The sequence below is a fragment of the Leptosomus discolor genome, chromosome 10, assembly GCF_034619465.1.
Source record: "Leptosomus discolor isolate bLepDis1 chromosome 10, bLepDis1.hap2, whole genome shotgun sequence".
In the NCBI taxonomy this organism is placed as follows: domain Eukaryota; kingdom Metazoa; phylum Chordata; class Aves; order Leptosomiformes; family Leptosomidae; genus Leptosomus; species Leptosomus discolor.
In genome coordinates this window covers 2,291,313-2,307,857 of record NC_141400.1, presented here as the reverse complement: position 1 = coordinate 2,307,857, position 16,545 = coordinate 2,291,313, and the positions used below count along the sequence as shown (strand labels likewise).

General features: G+C 49.5%; 1 protein-coding gene across 2 annotated transcripts; it reads right to left on the bottom strand.

The window, feature by feature from the left end:
- Positions 1-360: 360 nt before the first annotated feature.
- Positions 361-13,274, bottom strand: DNAJC18 (DnaJ heat shock protein family (Hsp40) member C18). Of its 2 annotated transcripts, none has more exons than XM_086471154.1 (7): positions 13,228-13,274; positions 12,921-13,066; positions 11,583-11,768; positions 8,387-8,499; positions 6,913-7,022; positions 4,685-4,857; positions 361-578 (listed from the first exon to the last, which is right to left on the bottom strand). In XM_086471154.1, exons 1-7 carry the CDS (start codon positions 13,263-13,265, stop codon positions 454-456), a joined length of 891 nt encoding a protein of 296 aa, XP_086327280.1. In that variant the 5' UTR covers positions 13,266-13,274; the 3' UTR covers positions 361-453. The 2 variants fall into 2 exon arrangements, with proteins under 2 accessions (XP_086327280.1, XP_086327282.1); XM_086471156.1 differs by lacking the exon at positions 361-578 and adding an exon at positions 3,668-3,822.
- Between the last annotated feature and the right edge of the window lie 3,271 nt (positions 13,275-16,545).

Genomic DNA, 16,545 nt, shown 5'->3' with positions numbered 1-16,545 from the left:
TCTCACCGCAATCCGCTGCAGAAGCAAGGACGCCCGCTGGCATCGGCACGGCAAGGCCAGCGCACCTAACGCCGAGAACACGCCGGCCGGGCGGCCGAGGGAACTGCAGGGCCGTAGGAAGCACAGAAAGCGAAGACACGTGTCTGCTCTCCTGGGCAGTACGTGCTGTTTGGGTGGCAGACAAACTACTGATGGAGACAAGTTCCAAACTAACAGCGTTTCCCAGGGAATTAATTTACAAAGTGCCACTGGTCCTTGGAACCCAGTAGTGTACAGTCTATGTTACAGCAAACACGAGCTCTGCAGCTTGTGTTGGCTCATCTCTGCACTACAGGCAGAAGGAATCGAATATTCAGACTCTTTACAGTAGGCTCCTTCCCTTTTTATACAAAGGAAAATAAAAACATAAGTTAAACCAGCAATAAATAAAACTACAGAACGAGTGTGTCTTGGTCAGCCCCCTTTGTGCATTCCGATCAGACTGGAGAGCTTCTCACAGTGCTCAAGTTTCAGCGATTCTGCTTTCTGCTTTAACCGCTCATCTCTGTAGAGCTTGGCCAAATTTGACAAATCAGACTCTGAAAGATGAAAAAAAAATTAAAAAAATAAAAATACATATTAGGATAAAGCCGCGAGCCTACCTGAAATAACTGTTTCTCAGTGCTTTGGAATCCTGGTGGCACGTTTGGGTTTTTTTAATTCACCTTGTTTCAGCGAGACTGGGCATAGTAACAGCTTTCTTTAGACAGGCCATCAGGTTTAACCAGGCTAGCTACTTAAGAAAAAGTACTTTCTTAATTGCTTGAAAACTCGAATAGTTGCAACAAACCTCTCTGTCAGTGCGCTAGCAGGACAATAACCAAAACAAAAGACTGATTATTGCTGTCTACAGAGAAAACACAAACCATAAAAGGATAGCTTAGAAGTCACGTAAGATTTAAAATGATATTAATGAGCTAAAGAAGAGGTGATTGCCTTAAAATACAAGTATACATTTCACCTAGCAGTGCACAAAAAGGGGCTGGTAGGGTGCCCTTTGCTCTGCTCCACCGCTCCCTGCGCCCGAACCGGACCTCACCTCGCCGCGCGTCCCCCCGCGGGTCTCCCCAGGCACGGGCTGGCGGAGGGGGCTCCTCCACCATCCCCCAGCGGGATTTAAGCGACCACCCGCAGCAAAGGGAGCCCCACCACTGCTGCTCCTGGGGCCGGGCCAGCTGCCCGCAGCCTCCAAGCTAAGCAGGCGCTGCCAGACGTGCGCCCCTGCCACGGAAGCGCGGCTCTCGGGGCAGATCCGTGCTGCAAGGGCCCGCAGCACCCACCCAAATATATACTTTAAGGTACAGATAATTTCTTTTTTGATGTTGCAGTTCTCAGAATTCAAACTGTCTGGCCAGAGGTTTGCCCAGAAGCCATTATAAATCCTTTTAATTTGGGGTTTTTTTTTTGTTACTGGTGACAGGAAGGCGAACAGCTAGCTGGGGGACTTCTCTGAAAGGCTTCTGCGCCCTTTCATTAACAACAACCCCAAAGGTCCTGTGCGTATTTTCCCCTTTCTTCTCAAAAGCAACATGAAACTGAAATAATCCCATTGTTTAAATTATTTCCCCCCCCGAGTAATTCAGAGAAGTTTCTTTTGCTGATTAGCAAAGGAAGTCTTAATTTAGCTTTCTCCCTGAAGAGTAATTTAGATCCAGGATTAGATGCACCTAAGAGAACAGCAGTAATTTGTTTCTGAAAAGGTCAAAATTTCCCTAAGCACAGGCTACCTGATGACACTCAATTTTTCAAAGAGCTTTTATACACCTTACGAGCCCCCCGCTTTACAAAATTATTCAGCGAGGAAAGAACTTCAATAGGTCCTTTCATGCCTTACGTCCTCTGCCCCCCCCCGTCCCACTGAAATTTAAAGCCATTTAACCCTCCATCTATTTATGCAAGAGCTTTATAAACTGACAAGCACGAAGCATGATTAGATCAGGAATCAATTTTCAGGTTTTATGACTGAAATGCCACTCGAGTGGTGCTGGGCACAGAGCCTTGACAAGCCTTCAGCAAAACGAGACTCGGGTAATTGTCTCCGAGTCCAGAGTCCCTGGAGTTCTGCAGTGAAGAATCTCAGTTTACATTTACCCAACTGGGCAAAATTATTCATGGCAAATGCTCGCACTTTTGACAACATTCATTCTGTCACGTCTGCTTATCGTGGTTTTCAATCTTTTACACAAGAGTTGCTCCCTTCAACTTTTTAAGGAAGCCCCAAAGTACTGAATTCCAACTACATATCCCTGTTCCCTGCTTTCAGTTGCCTCCCTCTAATTCTCTACAACTCGGAGCTCTTTGCAGTCTTACTTTCCAATTGTGCTATCCCAGCTGAACAACCTCCTGTAAAAACCTTTGTACTTCACTGCACCAAAGATGTCAGGAGAGCAAACCCCACCGCGGCCGCAGCTTGTACACGCTGTTCTGCTGTGAAGGGAGGAAGACTGTCTGCTGCAGCACTGCAGAAGTGACTGCCTGGACAAGATGCCGATACAGCAGTTAGTTCGGAGGTGTTCATGAAGGCAGCTGGACACCAGGTCACGCTTCTCAAGTCATAAGATCAAAAGCTTTAAAAATCACACTGTTTCTACCCAACCCATGTCCGTTTTGCTGGTGCTAAAGAGAAACGCGCCTCCAGTAAACAAAACAAACTTACTATTAATAGACAGTCAACTGACAAAAAAAAGCGGACTGCACGAAGTCAAACGCTTGAACGAGAATTAATAGACCCAAGCTATGAAGCAGCAGCTGACCGAGAACTGTCAGCACCTCCAGAGAACTTTCCCCCAGCACTCTGCCTTGTTTGTTTTCACAAACTCGCTGTGCTCAAGGCAGCACAGTCTCAGCCGTGCTCATTACCTGCTCGCTGGCCTGGACAGTAATCATACTGAAAAGGTTCTTTTTTAATGACAGTGGTCTCCTCAGTCTGCTGCTCACTGGGGAGCTTGTAAGTCCATCCGCAGAGGGGTGCCTGCTGAAGTCTCTGGACGCTCCCGAGGAGCGCTGTTTTGCAGGCGTCCCTTGGCGGGATCCGTGCGGGATCATCTCCCCTCTCTGAGCAGCAGTCTCTCACAGACTTGCAGACCCCGCTGCCCGTTTTGGGGCACGGCACTCCTTGGCTCAAGGTCTCCGTGGAAGGGACAATAGGGCAACTTCCAGTTGCACAAGGTCAACGAAAAGGATCTTCCTGGAAGAAGTAATTCCACCCCGACAGCAAGCCTATGCAAGAAGCCTACATTTACGGTCATTAACAGCCACATTATACCTAGAGGCTGCTGCTGCCAGCCATAGATGCTCAAAGATCTCAAGTCAAGAGATCTCAAGTCACACCAAAAATGAAGGGATTGTTTGGGATTTTTATGGTCTTATATTACGGGTTCTTTTTCTAACTTCAAAGCCTACATCTGTATATTTCTCTTCAAAAGCAAGACTGGCAACTTTTATGTAAAATAAACCAAAACAATGTCTGGATGAAAACAAAACAACCCTTCCCATCAAAAACCTGTAAATAGCTGGGAGTCAGCAACACGACTGCTACCTCCGGCACAGGATTAAACAGGCCTTGTTGAGGCAAAGCGTGTGCTCACGTAAGGACGCCATCGGAAAGAAACCGTAAACAAGTGCAAAGTCACTTTTCAGTAGCGTGCCCAGGACTGTTTCACACGGAGCAATTTAATGAGCAGGTGAAAGCAGCCTGCCTGCTCCTATTAAACATTTACACAGAAACAACTTCTTCCAGTTGTCCTTCCGTGTTTACTCCTGTGAAGGCGGTGAGCTCTTTGGCTGGAAAAAAAAAAAAAATCAGCCACGACATCCCAGCTCCAGCCAGTGCTGGTAATTTGCTTTCCGTTACTTCGTACAGTTCCCGAAGAAGCAGGGCTCAGCTCTGTTTTCAGTGAGCCACATGAGCAGTAATGAACAGGCATGACAAACTCTGGGGTTAAAACGCATCCCTTTACACGGGCACTGATCGGCTTCGGACCGACGTGAGGGTAACGATTCTGAACGCCCTTTCTGCACGCCATTCTGGTTTTTTAAAAGACCATCTTGACTCTGGTGAAAAACACGAGCTCAAACTCACCTAAAGATAGAAAATGCAAATAAGCACACAAACCGAGCACAGACACTCGGTTTGAAAACTGATAGCAGTAACAGAGCCCGCTGCGAGATGACCGAAAGCACCCCAACAGGCCACGGGCTCCCCTTCTGAAGGAAAGGTTAGATCTTCTCGTGGAGCCAGCTGAAGCAAAAATGATTCTGCTCCAGCAAAGGAAACGTGGGATAGGGGATGTCTCAAGATCTTCCCTAGCCCTAACAATCTGTCAGAGCCAGACAAACGTGGTGGATTGTACATTTAAAGCATCACTCGGAGTAATTCGAGCATAGAAACCGAGTGGAAAAAAATGTCTCAAATGGTGAAATCTACTTTCCACTTCTCTCTCAGAATCACCTGCAATGAATTCGGACAGACCCTCAAGAACAGCAAATCCAGTGTTAAGAGCAGATGTGAGAAACATCAGTGCAAGGTTTGAGATGTTCTAAGCATCGGAAAATGAGGCTAAAAATGGCAGTGCTTTGTGAAGCGTAGCCACCACGCGACTGCTGAGGGCTTGTAGGGCACACACGCGTAACGAAAATAACTTACTTTGCTGCTTCTCCTTCCAGCAGCTGGTCTGAATATAGTCTATGTAATCTTTTTCAACCGTTTTCTCTAGCTCTTGAAGTTCTGCTCCTTGATAATTCTTTTCAAAGTTTTTATCGACATAGTAAGGCACCTGCAAGTTCTCTGTTTCTCTACTAACAACGTGGCCTATGGACCTGTGAAAACATCATGAGAAAACAGACTTTTTAGCAGCTCAAATATAAAGAAACCAAGAGATGTTTCTCCACGTTAGCATTTCCAGAGGACAGTATTGTATTTACAACCTCTTTAGTTACCTCCTGCAGGACCACAGCTCCCTCAGCCATCCGGTAAGGAAATTACAAGCCTGAGGCACAGCAAGCTGTGCGCTGCAAACAGAATTCACCCCCGCCCCCCCCCCCCCCCCCCCTAAAAAATACACAGGAAAATAGCTAATATTGGGAGATATCTGCAAAGAACTGAATCCAAGCTGACACCATTCCTTCCAAATACTCTGCTCTCAACAGCTCAGTCAAGGAACTTCCAAAACATAAGAGCAAATCTTATCTGTGAACAGAAGCTCCACACACTTTCTTCTGTTTACTAGTAATTTCTGGCAAGCTAGGTCCAGAAACCCGTGGGAATTGATAAGAAACGTAGAGATTACAGGAAAGGCATACGTCCCTACTATTGCTTAGGGCACAGTGCAACTGGATCTGGATTTTCCCAATTTCTGGATGCTTTAGTAGAAATAAAAATTCTCTGGGGAGATTCTAGTTACACCTTCCTTTAGGGTTTTATACTCATCAGTGAGCAAAGTGTGGCACGGAATGTCCCGAAGAAGATCCTGCAGGTAGAATCAGCCGCTCTGACACAGCCGCTGGATTCCACTATGCTCTGACGCTGAATCTCCTTTTTCGAGCAAAGACACCCAGGCTTTTTTTTTCAAACCACTGCCCAGAGAAAGAGGCAGGCGGCCAAACCACAGCGGTTACACTCTACTCAATGGAATCCAGTTTGCCCCTTCTGTTTCCTGGGCTCCTCTGTTCCTTCTCTCTCGCTGTCTCAGAGGCGTACGCTCTCTTTATAGACACAATTTCTTTTGGTTTCTAGGCTGTTAAGTTTTTTTAAGGATACGATTTTGAGAAGCAACTTAACTGTGTACCAGGCTCAGGCCTGATTATCTCAAATCAACAGGAGAAGGGGAGGTAGTGAAGAAAAGCAGGAGAGATTATCTGCTCCGGGGACAGTGTGGGAGGCTTCACATGGGACTGGCAGATAGCAAAAACACCCTCTGGAAAAAAAAACCACCAACAACCCACCCAGAAAACAACCAACCTCCTGTTCTTATGCTAGGTCTACACACTGACATCTTGTGGTAAGAAAAGTCAAGGCTGTGAGGCTGTGGCAGTGGAGAGGATGTGGGCCTAAACCCGAGTAGTTTTGCTCCTAGAAGGGAGCAAGGCAAGTGTTTGGAGCTACTGCCATGTGCAGCACGTTCTCCAAAACCTCCTGACTCCCACTCCCATCTCGGTAAGAGCCAGCGAAGGTGACTGAACCGAGCTCTTTCTCACTAGGGAGCTTCCCTCCTCCCAGCACTGGCTGCTGAGAGGAAGAAGTGGGTTTTCCTCTGCCCCACAAACTCGGATTACAGCAGGTCTGGTGGCATTCCTTCTGCTCCCGGAGCTGACCAGTTCCATCTGCCCGCTGCAAACCCGGGGTCCTGCTTCTTTACAGATGTTAAACCAGGGCATTTCAAGGCTTTAATGATTTGTGGAGCTTGACAATTCTTCTAGTGGAACTCAGGCTCCAGAGCAGGTTTGGGTTTACACTGGGAACCGCAGGCTTCATGTTGTAACTGCTTTCCGTGGGAACCTCAGCAGTGGTCCGCAGAGCCCTGGGGGCTGGGCAGACCAGAGGCTGATCAGGCTGTAGCTGAGCTACACCCACATTCCTGCCGCTGTATCTGTATGTGCAAAACCAGCTCACACCAGTTGAGAAAGCTTTCTGGCTCCGGCCTCTGTTTGTTCAGCACACAGTGCAATGAAGCACACCAGTTAACTTGAGAGCGATAACGCCGAGGAGAGCTCCTCCACAGAGACTGCTGGTATTTCCTTATTTACAAATTGATAACGTTTTCTAGAAAGAGCAGAACAGAACACCAACATGCATTTTGCTATCAAGCCCGGCTTCCGTCTCCCTCCTTACTGCAAACACCAAAGACCAGAAAAACGTGGTTTTAAATGACTTACGATTTGTAGAATAGGCTGTAGGGCGGGTTTGTGGCCATCAGTTGAGTTATAACCGACACTATGATTATTATGAAAACTGGCATCAACTGAATAAATGCAGAATATGAATTCTGAAAGGAACAACAACAATTAGTAGTCAAGAAAAGAGACAGGTGGAAAAGGATGCATCTGTTCCCAGAAACCAGGCTATCTACTGTAGATCAACAGCGTATTACATGTAAACTGAAAAGAAAAAAGAGGAAGCACTTCTGAACTTTGAGAGCGACGACATTTTAATGTCAAAATGACCTTTATCAATAATCTTAGAAAACTCTTCAAAGCCATTTTCTTTCAATTATATTTTTATGACACTTCTTTCACCTCCGGCTTCCTTCCCCAGGCGACGGCTGCCCACAGCACTGTACCTGTCAGCGACCAGCTGACAATCCAGGAATGAACACACTGCAATTCCCACCCGTGCCTGCGGCTTTCCGTGCACCTCCCGAGGTTTGCTACAGGCGTTCTACCAATCTGGGTCCCTGTTCAGACACTGGGTAAAAGGGTTAAGAGACCAGAGCGTAACCTGGGACGGGATGCAGGCACTTGGTTTTTGTTTGAATGAATTTAGTAGAACAAAAGGGCGGAAAAAATATCCAAGAGAAAACACAGATCTTTACTTCTGCTCTTCGTTTTATTTCTAAACTGGCCCCTAAAACGCCTTTTCTAATCAGGAGCAAAATATAATACCCAGCTATTTAGGCTCTGCCCTCGGATAGCAACAAGGATACCCGATGCAGTAGCGAGGGGGATTCGTGTGCCCTAGCTTAGCTGCCCACGGGCTGCATCGGGGGTTTTTTCAGAGCCTGACTGTAAGAGACTCACAGGGAAAAAAAAATCACCTTTCTTGGAGAACGGCCTCGTTAGGTTAACAGACTGCCCCCGGAGGAAGGTTTTTCCAAGGCAGGAGGCGTGTCTGTGCGTGTCTGTGCGTGTCTGTGCGTGTCTGTGTGTGTGAGGAACAAAGGACACCTCGTGTCTCTCATCGGGAGGTTTCGGTAGAAATGTGTCCCAGACCCACCTTGCCCCGGGCGGGAAGAGGCCGGGGCAGCACCTGGGCAGAAGCCTGTGCTAATTTACAGAAGGATTAAAACTCCCACGAGCACAGGCCAGTACTTCCCCATCCATTACCAGTCCAAACGGGGACTAATGGGTATCGGGTTATCAAATCATTAGCGCCTGTGAAAAACAAGCAGCGGACAAGCACTCGGTGACAGAAACTCCAGGGCTGTAACCCCATCAACACAACGTATTTTTAAAAATAGCGATGAATAAAAGACAATCTAGTTACTTCTGAAAACGTCCATTTTGGCTGCAGCACTTGAGGACAAGCACCGAGCATTTAAGGAAGGGGAAGTCTGTCCTGGCTTCAGATGTGCGAGTGGATCCCTCCCCTGGGGCAATGTTTAAGCCCAAGAGATTCCCTCCTCCCGGCTACCTGTGGCCTGTTTTCCTCCTCCTCTTGCTCCTGCGTCCACGCTCTTTCGTTTCGGTGCCTCCGTGGATAATAGTGCGCGTCCCTGGCTACGTTTGAGAACATGTGGATATTTCCTGCCACAAGAAACCAAGAGAGGGTCATGACTTTCATCCAGTTGCTGGCACTCACCTGTATGTCTCAGAGTTTCGAGTTGATCATCCAGGCTTATACTACGTGGCCTGAATTACAGCTGTGAAACCTCAGATTAAAAAGCACCAACACGCCTCAGATTTAAATGTTTAAATAATAGGTCGTTCCAAAAAATGTATCAGAGAAATTGTAAAGTTTGCCCCAAGTCCATCTTAATTGAAACATGCTACAATTTTGATTACTGTACCTCATATGTTAACATTGTTGTTGTCACGTTCACTTGCAAGGCCGTGTCGCATCCTTAGGCTCTAACCAGGAAAATTAATTTGCTTCATCGGACTCAGGCCAGGAATTATGGCTTCCCATAATTACTGAATATGGTCTTCTACACTCAGTTCTAATTCCTCTTCCTTCAAGCTATTCATAGTTTCACTCAATGATTTTATAGTAAGAGGCTTAAAAAATAAGTTAAAAAAAAAGTACAATTCAGGATTTCCTTTCTTGCACACTGAATGTAGTTGATTTACTTTTAAAAATTCTAAAACGAGGAAAGAATTGCATATGCTGTTTTGATGTGGAGCTTCAACTCCCATTTTATCACCAGACGAGTATCTTAACCACAGCACTGCTCTCCTCTGAAATTCAGGATGTCTTTGTACTGGAAACCTGAAATTTATGGCCTTATCACGCCAACAGAAACGCAAACCTATTTTTAAGCCCCAGGAAAGACGCCACATTATTTTATGCTCTGTACAGTATAACTGTCCTTTCTCTGACTTTCCCACAGAATTCTGCAAGAAACCTGGGCAAAGTAACCTTTGCTTTTGGGTCAAAGCATCTGTTTCATTGCTTGTTCAAAGGTTCTTCCAACGGTCTCGGCGTGTTTGCAGTGAGAGCTCCGACACAGAGCCAAACAAGGCTGCCTTGAAGAAGGAAAGTTTCTTTCTTGAAAAAGAAAGTTTGTTTCTACCATTCAACACTGCTCAGACAATATTTTATCAAGCTGTGGAAACACAGAAGCAAGCGTGGGAAGAGAAGAACGGCTTTTGCAGGGCGCCTAGAAAAGTTTTCCCAAATCCTAAGCTTCTCAAAGAATTTCTGCCAGCAGTTTCTTTCCTTTCATGTGAATCCATTGTTTATGGGAAGGAAGTTCAACCTGTAACCTCTACCCATTATAACCGCAACACTCTGCCACGTGGAGAGCCTCCTTTTACACTTACGCCACGTAACATTTTAACTTTTCATATTTCCCCACTGAATTTCCAGAGAGGAAAAATGCACCGTAAAAACAAAGCCAGAAACCTGCTCACAAAAGCTGAACAAGTGAGTTTCCCCTAACGCCACCATTTCTTGCTCTGGTTTCCAGAAAGCCTGGTGACAGCAAGGTGTCACAGAACGGACCCCCGACGCAACGCTGCAGCTCAGCACAACGTCAGCTCACGCACCCAAGTCCTACTCACCGTTACGGCAGTTCAAAGATGTTCTCTTTCCATCCGCTACCCGCACACGCTCTTACGAGCGGTTCCCTTGCTCAGCAGAAAGCGGGTCGACTTTGCCTACTTGCCAAACACCTGAACGGATCATTTCCCATAATTTAAAACTCACTTTGAGGTCAGGAAAACGGACATAAATTCAGATTCAAACACCTTTTTTTTTCGTGAAGAAACTATTCTTTATTACCAACACCTATTACTATGAAATGATCGTTTTATTTTCTTACTCTTTGCCACTTTGATAAAAACTCCCATTTGCTCCTTCATGCCTCTCCACCTCTTAAACCTGCCACGCCCAGTACCCAAATTCCTCCGGCAGCTCCTCAATTCCTTGTCCTCAACTCCAGGCACCCCTGTCACCCGCAGCTACGCAGCGGTCGCGTTCCACGAGGGCAAAGCCTGCCTGGTGGCCGAGGCAAAAGCCACGCGCAGGTGCCATTTGTTGCAAAGTCAGAAAAGGAAAACTCGCAAACTCAGCGGGGAATTGTGCCGCGCTGCGAGATGCTGCCGCGCAGACTGAGCTGAGGGGGAGCTTGTAAGGAATTCCCTGTATCCGTGGCGTCAGGCTGCAGTGACTGGTGTGTACGTTGCTTTATAGCACGCCGTGGAGGCGAGAACATTCACAAGAGTGCTACAGCAACCCGCTAGATACCGCCAGGAGGACCCTGGAGCTCACCCCTACCTTTCAGAGTCACTTTTAATCCCAACCTGTATCCCACCAATTTTGCAGCATCGTTCTGTTTTGACTACAAACACAAAAGCCAAAGCTGGCCCAAAAACATGCATGGAGCTGCGACAGGTACGGGTCCACTGCTCCGCCACCGGATACTGCACACCCCCCTAACACCCAGCATTTCCTGGCAGGCATCGCTTTCTAACGGGAGAAGTTTTCATTTCTTCATAGAAAGCAAGCTGCTGCAAGCCAAATGAACTCCTATGTTTTCCCAGTTACAGGGGCCACACCGCCAGGAGCTGCTGCCATGCTGTACTGGAGCGCAGTTAAGGCGTCTCAAGAACACCACCACCAGCAAAGGCACCTCTGATCCCTTCCCACTCACACCGTATTTTACCTCCCCACCACTGCTGCCTTCAGACACTGGAGGGAATAAAAGCACAAACTAAAAGACGGGTCTTCAGCTACAGCTGGTATTAAGATGTTGCCTACCCGAGAATCAAACAGCCTAACCCCTGGCCAGACTAAAATGTTCTGACCCCTAACTAGTACTGTTGGGCATTTTCAAGAGAGGCTGGGAGGTCAGGAACTTGCCCCAGCAGCAACAGCCATTACCCCACTGGCAGCTCTCTCTCCTGGGAGCGTTCCTGGACAGCAAGGTTGGGCTTTGACAACATGTTTTGGGGAATGAGGTTGCTAAAATCTGAAGCTTAAACCGTGCATTAAGACAGCTTTTCCAGGCATAGAAAACTAGGAAGGGAGAAAAGACTAAATCCAAAGAAGTTCTTGCTCTTTTCAGATGTATAATCAACCCCCTGAGCAGTACCAAGAGAAGCTGAACATCCTTTATGGTCTAGTGGCAGTCCACTGCATTTCAAAACCACTGCAGACAGATACTGACCTGTAGGAAAGTGCCCACCAAAAAACACATTGAATATTTCTTCTGGTGTAATGTCTGCTTCAAATTCTGTGTAGTAATCATAGTGCCTGGCCTGGCCAGTGCTGACGTGCTCTTGGTCACTTCCGAATTCATCGTATCGTAATCGTTTTTCAGGGTTGCTCAGAACTGCAAAAGCATTGCCTATTGCTGGAGAGGGAATTGAGAGGGTGTTACACAAGCATACCGCCCAGTACTTCCAGAGCTCAGACTTTTACAAGCAGAGTGGCAAAGAAGGCATAGAAGATTTGTGCTTGACCAGAGACTGAGTTACTTTTGAAAGAACTGCCTCTATAAAAAAAACAAGTTACCACACTGGCATTACGTGTGATGGAACCTATTTCCTGCTACCACTGAGGCGAGGGGAAAGACAAAAATGTTCAAGTACACAGAGAGAGTTGAAATATTTGTAAAACTGAGTTCACTTCAGCCACGTAACATTTTATTGGATCAAACTAAGCACTCGTATAGAAGTGGCCCTCCATCTACAGTTAACACAAAGTTAACAACTGCAGAGACTAATTAAATTGCAGAACCATATTCCAAGTCTTTCTGTCAGCAGAGATGCTCGTGAAGCTGTACAGCCCGTCACGCTTTACGTCAAACCACCCAGAAGTATCTGTGTGGTTCACCTTGTTCCTTGGTCTTTGACAGAACCTGGCTGTGAACATGTTCATAGAGAAATAACAACCCTAACACACAAAAAAAATTAAGAAAAGTCCTTCAAAAACTCCTTATTCTGTTAAGACCATGAATGACAACCTTGCCTTCCTCGCGCTGCCTTACAGTGCTATTGCAGACAGCTGCAGCACAGCACAGAAAAGGCAAAAAATGTCAGAGTTTAGATGCCAACATTGTTGATACAGGTTTAGGTTGCCACATTATGGAAGAGTCCAGACACATGGGTATGGGACTCCAGTTTCATATGGTTGTACATATATATATATATACATATAAATTTATTTATGAGACAGAGCAGTTATTGATTACACAACACCACGCTCTCCTGCATGGCCGGTATTATTTCCAAGCACCGTTCTGAATCTCGAGCAGCGTTTCTAGGAACGGCACCCGGGACACGGTTCCCTTCGCTTCTGACGGAAAGCTGCATTTTGAAGACTAGAAGGCAAATCCCGCCGAGCAGCTGCAGCATTTTGGGGAGATGCCCACCTCTGCCCGTGACAAGCACAAGCTACCCGGGCCCGCACGCCGCCTTTACGCAAGGCGCAGCAGCCTGAGGCAGCCTGGCTTCGCCTCTGTCTCGCTTTAGGACTTTCCAAACCGGGCCAGCCCCCACCTCACCTTTAAAAGCTTCCGTTGCCCCGGGAGCGCGGTTTTTGTCCGGGTGGAATTTCAGGGCCAGTTTGCGGTAGGCTTTCTTCAGGTCCTCCTCGCTGGCATCCCTCTCCACCCCCAGAATCTCATAGTAGTTCCGACACCGCTTTATTCTGGAAGCGCACACCAGGTTATCTCCACCGGCCTACCCTCCCCCCCCCCGTCACACCGCCGCAGGCCCCAACCAGCCACCCACTGCCCCCCGCCGCCCGTCAGGGCCCCCGGCCCGGCCCGGCTGCTCCCTCAGGCGCTCCTCTCCCCTTGCCCAGCTCACCGTCGCACGCCATCCAGCTGCTCCGCCGTGTAGGTCATGGCGGCCCGGCGGGCCCCGGGGCAGCCCGCCCGCCCCCCGCGCCCCTCACAGCCCACCGCCCCGGCCCGCCCGCGCCGCCATGTTGTGCGCGGAGGCGGTGGCCGCGCGGGGGCCTCTGGGTACGGGAGTCCCCGGCCCCCGCCGGCGGAGCGCGGACTACAGTACCCAGCGGGCACCGCGCGGGGGCGGTGCTTAGAGGGGCGGTGTGTGAAGGCAGGGCGTGCCCTGGGGCGCTATAGCGGGGCTTGGTGACGCCGCAGGCAGCGTCCTGAGGGGGGTGTGTGTGTGTGTGTGTGTGTAGGGGTGTAGGGGTGTAGGGGTGCGGCGGTGGAGCCCCGGCCGCTCGCCTCCCAGCCGCGGCGTGCCCCGGGCCCAGTGGGGGGGGGTGTGTGTGTGTCGTCAGCGCTGTGACGACAGCTTCGGGAAGTGACATCACTACGCGGGGGCTGAAGGCCTTTTCCGGGCGGCGCCGCTGCCTCGGCCGGGCCGCGGACGAGGCGGGGGCTGCAGGGGCCTGGCGGGAGACCGGGAGCCCCCCACCCTCCCCTCCCCGAGGGCCTGTCCTGCCGCTCGGGCCGCCGCCGCGCGTTGCTGAGGCCGCCCCCATCCCCCGTGGCAGTGAGAGCCGGGCTGCGGGGGCGGGTCCCGGCGGGAGGCAGCGGGTCTCTTCCACCGGTGGGCTTTGTGGGGGCGCGGCCGCGTGGGGACCTCGCCTTCCGGGGCAGTTAGGGGTCACGTCGCTTCTGTTCGTTTTTTATTGAGCCTTTCTTTGGAACAAAGTGGGAACTTTGCGTTCGGATGTGGGTCAGTTTTGGCGTGGAGCGGGTTCGGGTTATCTGTCAAGACCCCCCGGGAGTCTGTGGGAAGCAGGAGCTCAAAGGAAGGAAAATTAAACATGGGACCCTCTTTCGGAGGTCAGTGTGGAGGGGAGGGTGGTTGAAGCTTGGCCATTGCTGGTGTGGTGGATGTCACAGGCGCTTACCAGCTGCCCTCCTGGGGCTGAACCTGCGCCGACGGGGCTCCACGCGCCTCTGGGATCTGGAGCTGTCTGGATCTGGAGCTGGGAATCACCTGGGATCTCGTGCTTCGGCAGACTCGCCAGTCCGGTGAGGCTGCGTGAGCAGAGTGTTGTCGGTTTACTTTTCAAGAATTTTACCAGAAAAGCTTCATTTATTAAAAAAAAATACCTTCCCAAACTGCCCGGTGTGTGTGTGTTAAAGGTAGAAAATGTGTTGGATCTTAGCAGGAGTTGTGGAATTGTTGCATTTATTTAGCTGAACGCTTCGTTGCCAGCTGCGAAGCACGGCTACCCCTCACACTGCGCACTCCAAACATCTCTGACCGTCCCGTACAATTAAATTAATACTTTTAATCAAACTCCGCAGTGGAATGTGTGGAGCGATACCGATTTTGAGTGCTCGGATAGATCTTTTTTTCCTTCAGGTCTTTTGCCCTCAGGGTTGGTGGATGCTGATGCTCACGTTAGGAGAAGGCAGTATCTCGGCACGCTGCTGCCGCGTAGGCGAGGTGCGCTGGAGGTCTGTGATGACGGTGGAGCTGGTGGAGCTCGCGAGCAGGAGTCCCGGTGAAGGTGGGCAGGGGCAAAGGCGGTTGCAGAGTTAGTGCTTTGGTGCGTCATGCTGCTGAATGAGGCAGCTGAGGCCTCCAGAAATACCCAAGAGCACCTTGTTTCCCTTGCGGTCACGTGGAGGCTGGGAATTGATGTCTCCATCGTCCTCGGTCGCTCGGCTTGTAAGGATATATTCTGCTGTAGGTGGTGAAAGTGACGGGCGGCTGGGTCTGACCCAGCTCGGGGGGGTGAACCAGCCGGCTCCAAACGTGGGCTGTTGCGCTGTGGAGCCCGACGGAGGGCTGCTCTTGTGGTGCCTTGGGGGTGCGCTGGTGGTTCTTGGTGCTGCGCTGAGGTGGGCGTGCTGCTGGCTGCTCTGTGGAAGGGGCTGCTGCTTTCCTGGTCTGTGAGGGAGCTCTGGGAAAGCAGTGGTACAGAAGAGGGAAGCTCTCCCAGCAGACTTAGGCTACCAAACGTGGGGAGCTGAAGTAGCTCAGCGTTTTGCTTGTGGCCACTCCTTTTTACACTCGGATGAAACCCTGTCTATGCAGAGACTTTGTTCTTTACGCTTAAGATGAGTCTTCTTTGAGCGTGTTGGACCTGTGGGAAGATAGCCATCCGCCTGCCTGAAGCTCAAGTTATGAATAATAAAGTATTTCAGATGACAATTTGCGTTTCAGCAGCACCTTTAATTCGTGGCTCTCCAAATGCTTTACAGACGCTGATTAACATAGCCTCACAACAGCCCTGTGAGGTAGCTGGGTATGATCATCCCCATCGCTGTGGGGACAGTGGGGGCACCAAGGATAAGGGGCTTGGAGCAGTCGCGCTGGGGTTTGACCGAGCACCTGGCCGTTGAAGTCCCGTGAGGCCTTCAGCTTCCGATCGTGTTTTTCCAGTGCACGGGTCTGACTCGGTATGGGGCTGGACTGGTTGACGAGCCTGGGACTGGCTGCACAGACTAGAAAGGCCGGTAATCTGAGGCAGCAATTAGTGAAGTAGGTGGTGCCTTGGTGCTTCTTGCTGCTAGAATAATCTGAGTGTTTGAAGGTGTATCAACAATAGAGTTAGATATCAACCATTGAGCACGGCAGGCTGTGACTGGAGAAAGCCCGTAGGCCCCAGATGGGGAAGCTATGTGGGATGCTACTGTAAGTGTAGTGATCAGAAAGGACATAATAATTTATATATAAAGTTGACCCTTGCTCTTTCCCCAAAGGGGAAAAAAAACCAACCCAACAAACTTAGAAAGTCACCGCTGGTTGCCACGTGTCAGCTGCAAGCTCTGGGCCCTCGGCTTCATAGCACCTGCGGAAAGAACAAACCACGGTGCATCAGCAGCCTGTTTGGGCTGGCAAAAGAAATTGTGCAATGTGTTCTCCCAAACTCAGTCCCGGCTTTAAAATGGCTGGAAATGACGGGAATTACTGGTGTGGAATGGATCTGAGTACTGATGGCAATGTGCTTCAGCAGCACCTGTGGAGCAGGAGTGGGTAAGCTGGGACTGGGCTGGCTTATTTACCTCTTCATTTAATGAGAAACCGCTCTAGTTTTGTTGGCTGGCCCTAGGTGGTGGCGCCTGTATATGTGAGGTGTACCTGACACCTTGAGGTCAGGCAGCTTGGGTGAACCTGAGATGGGCACCCAAACTTTTCACCAGGCTCACTGGAACCAGTTGGGACCTTTAGGAGTTTCATGGCACCTCCTTT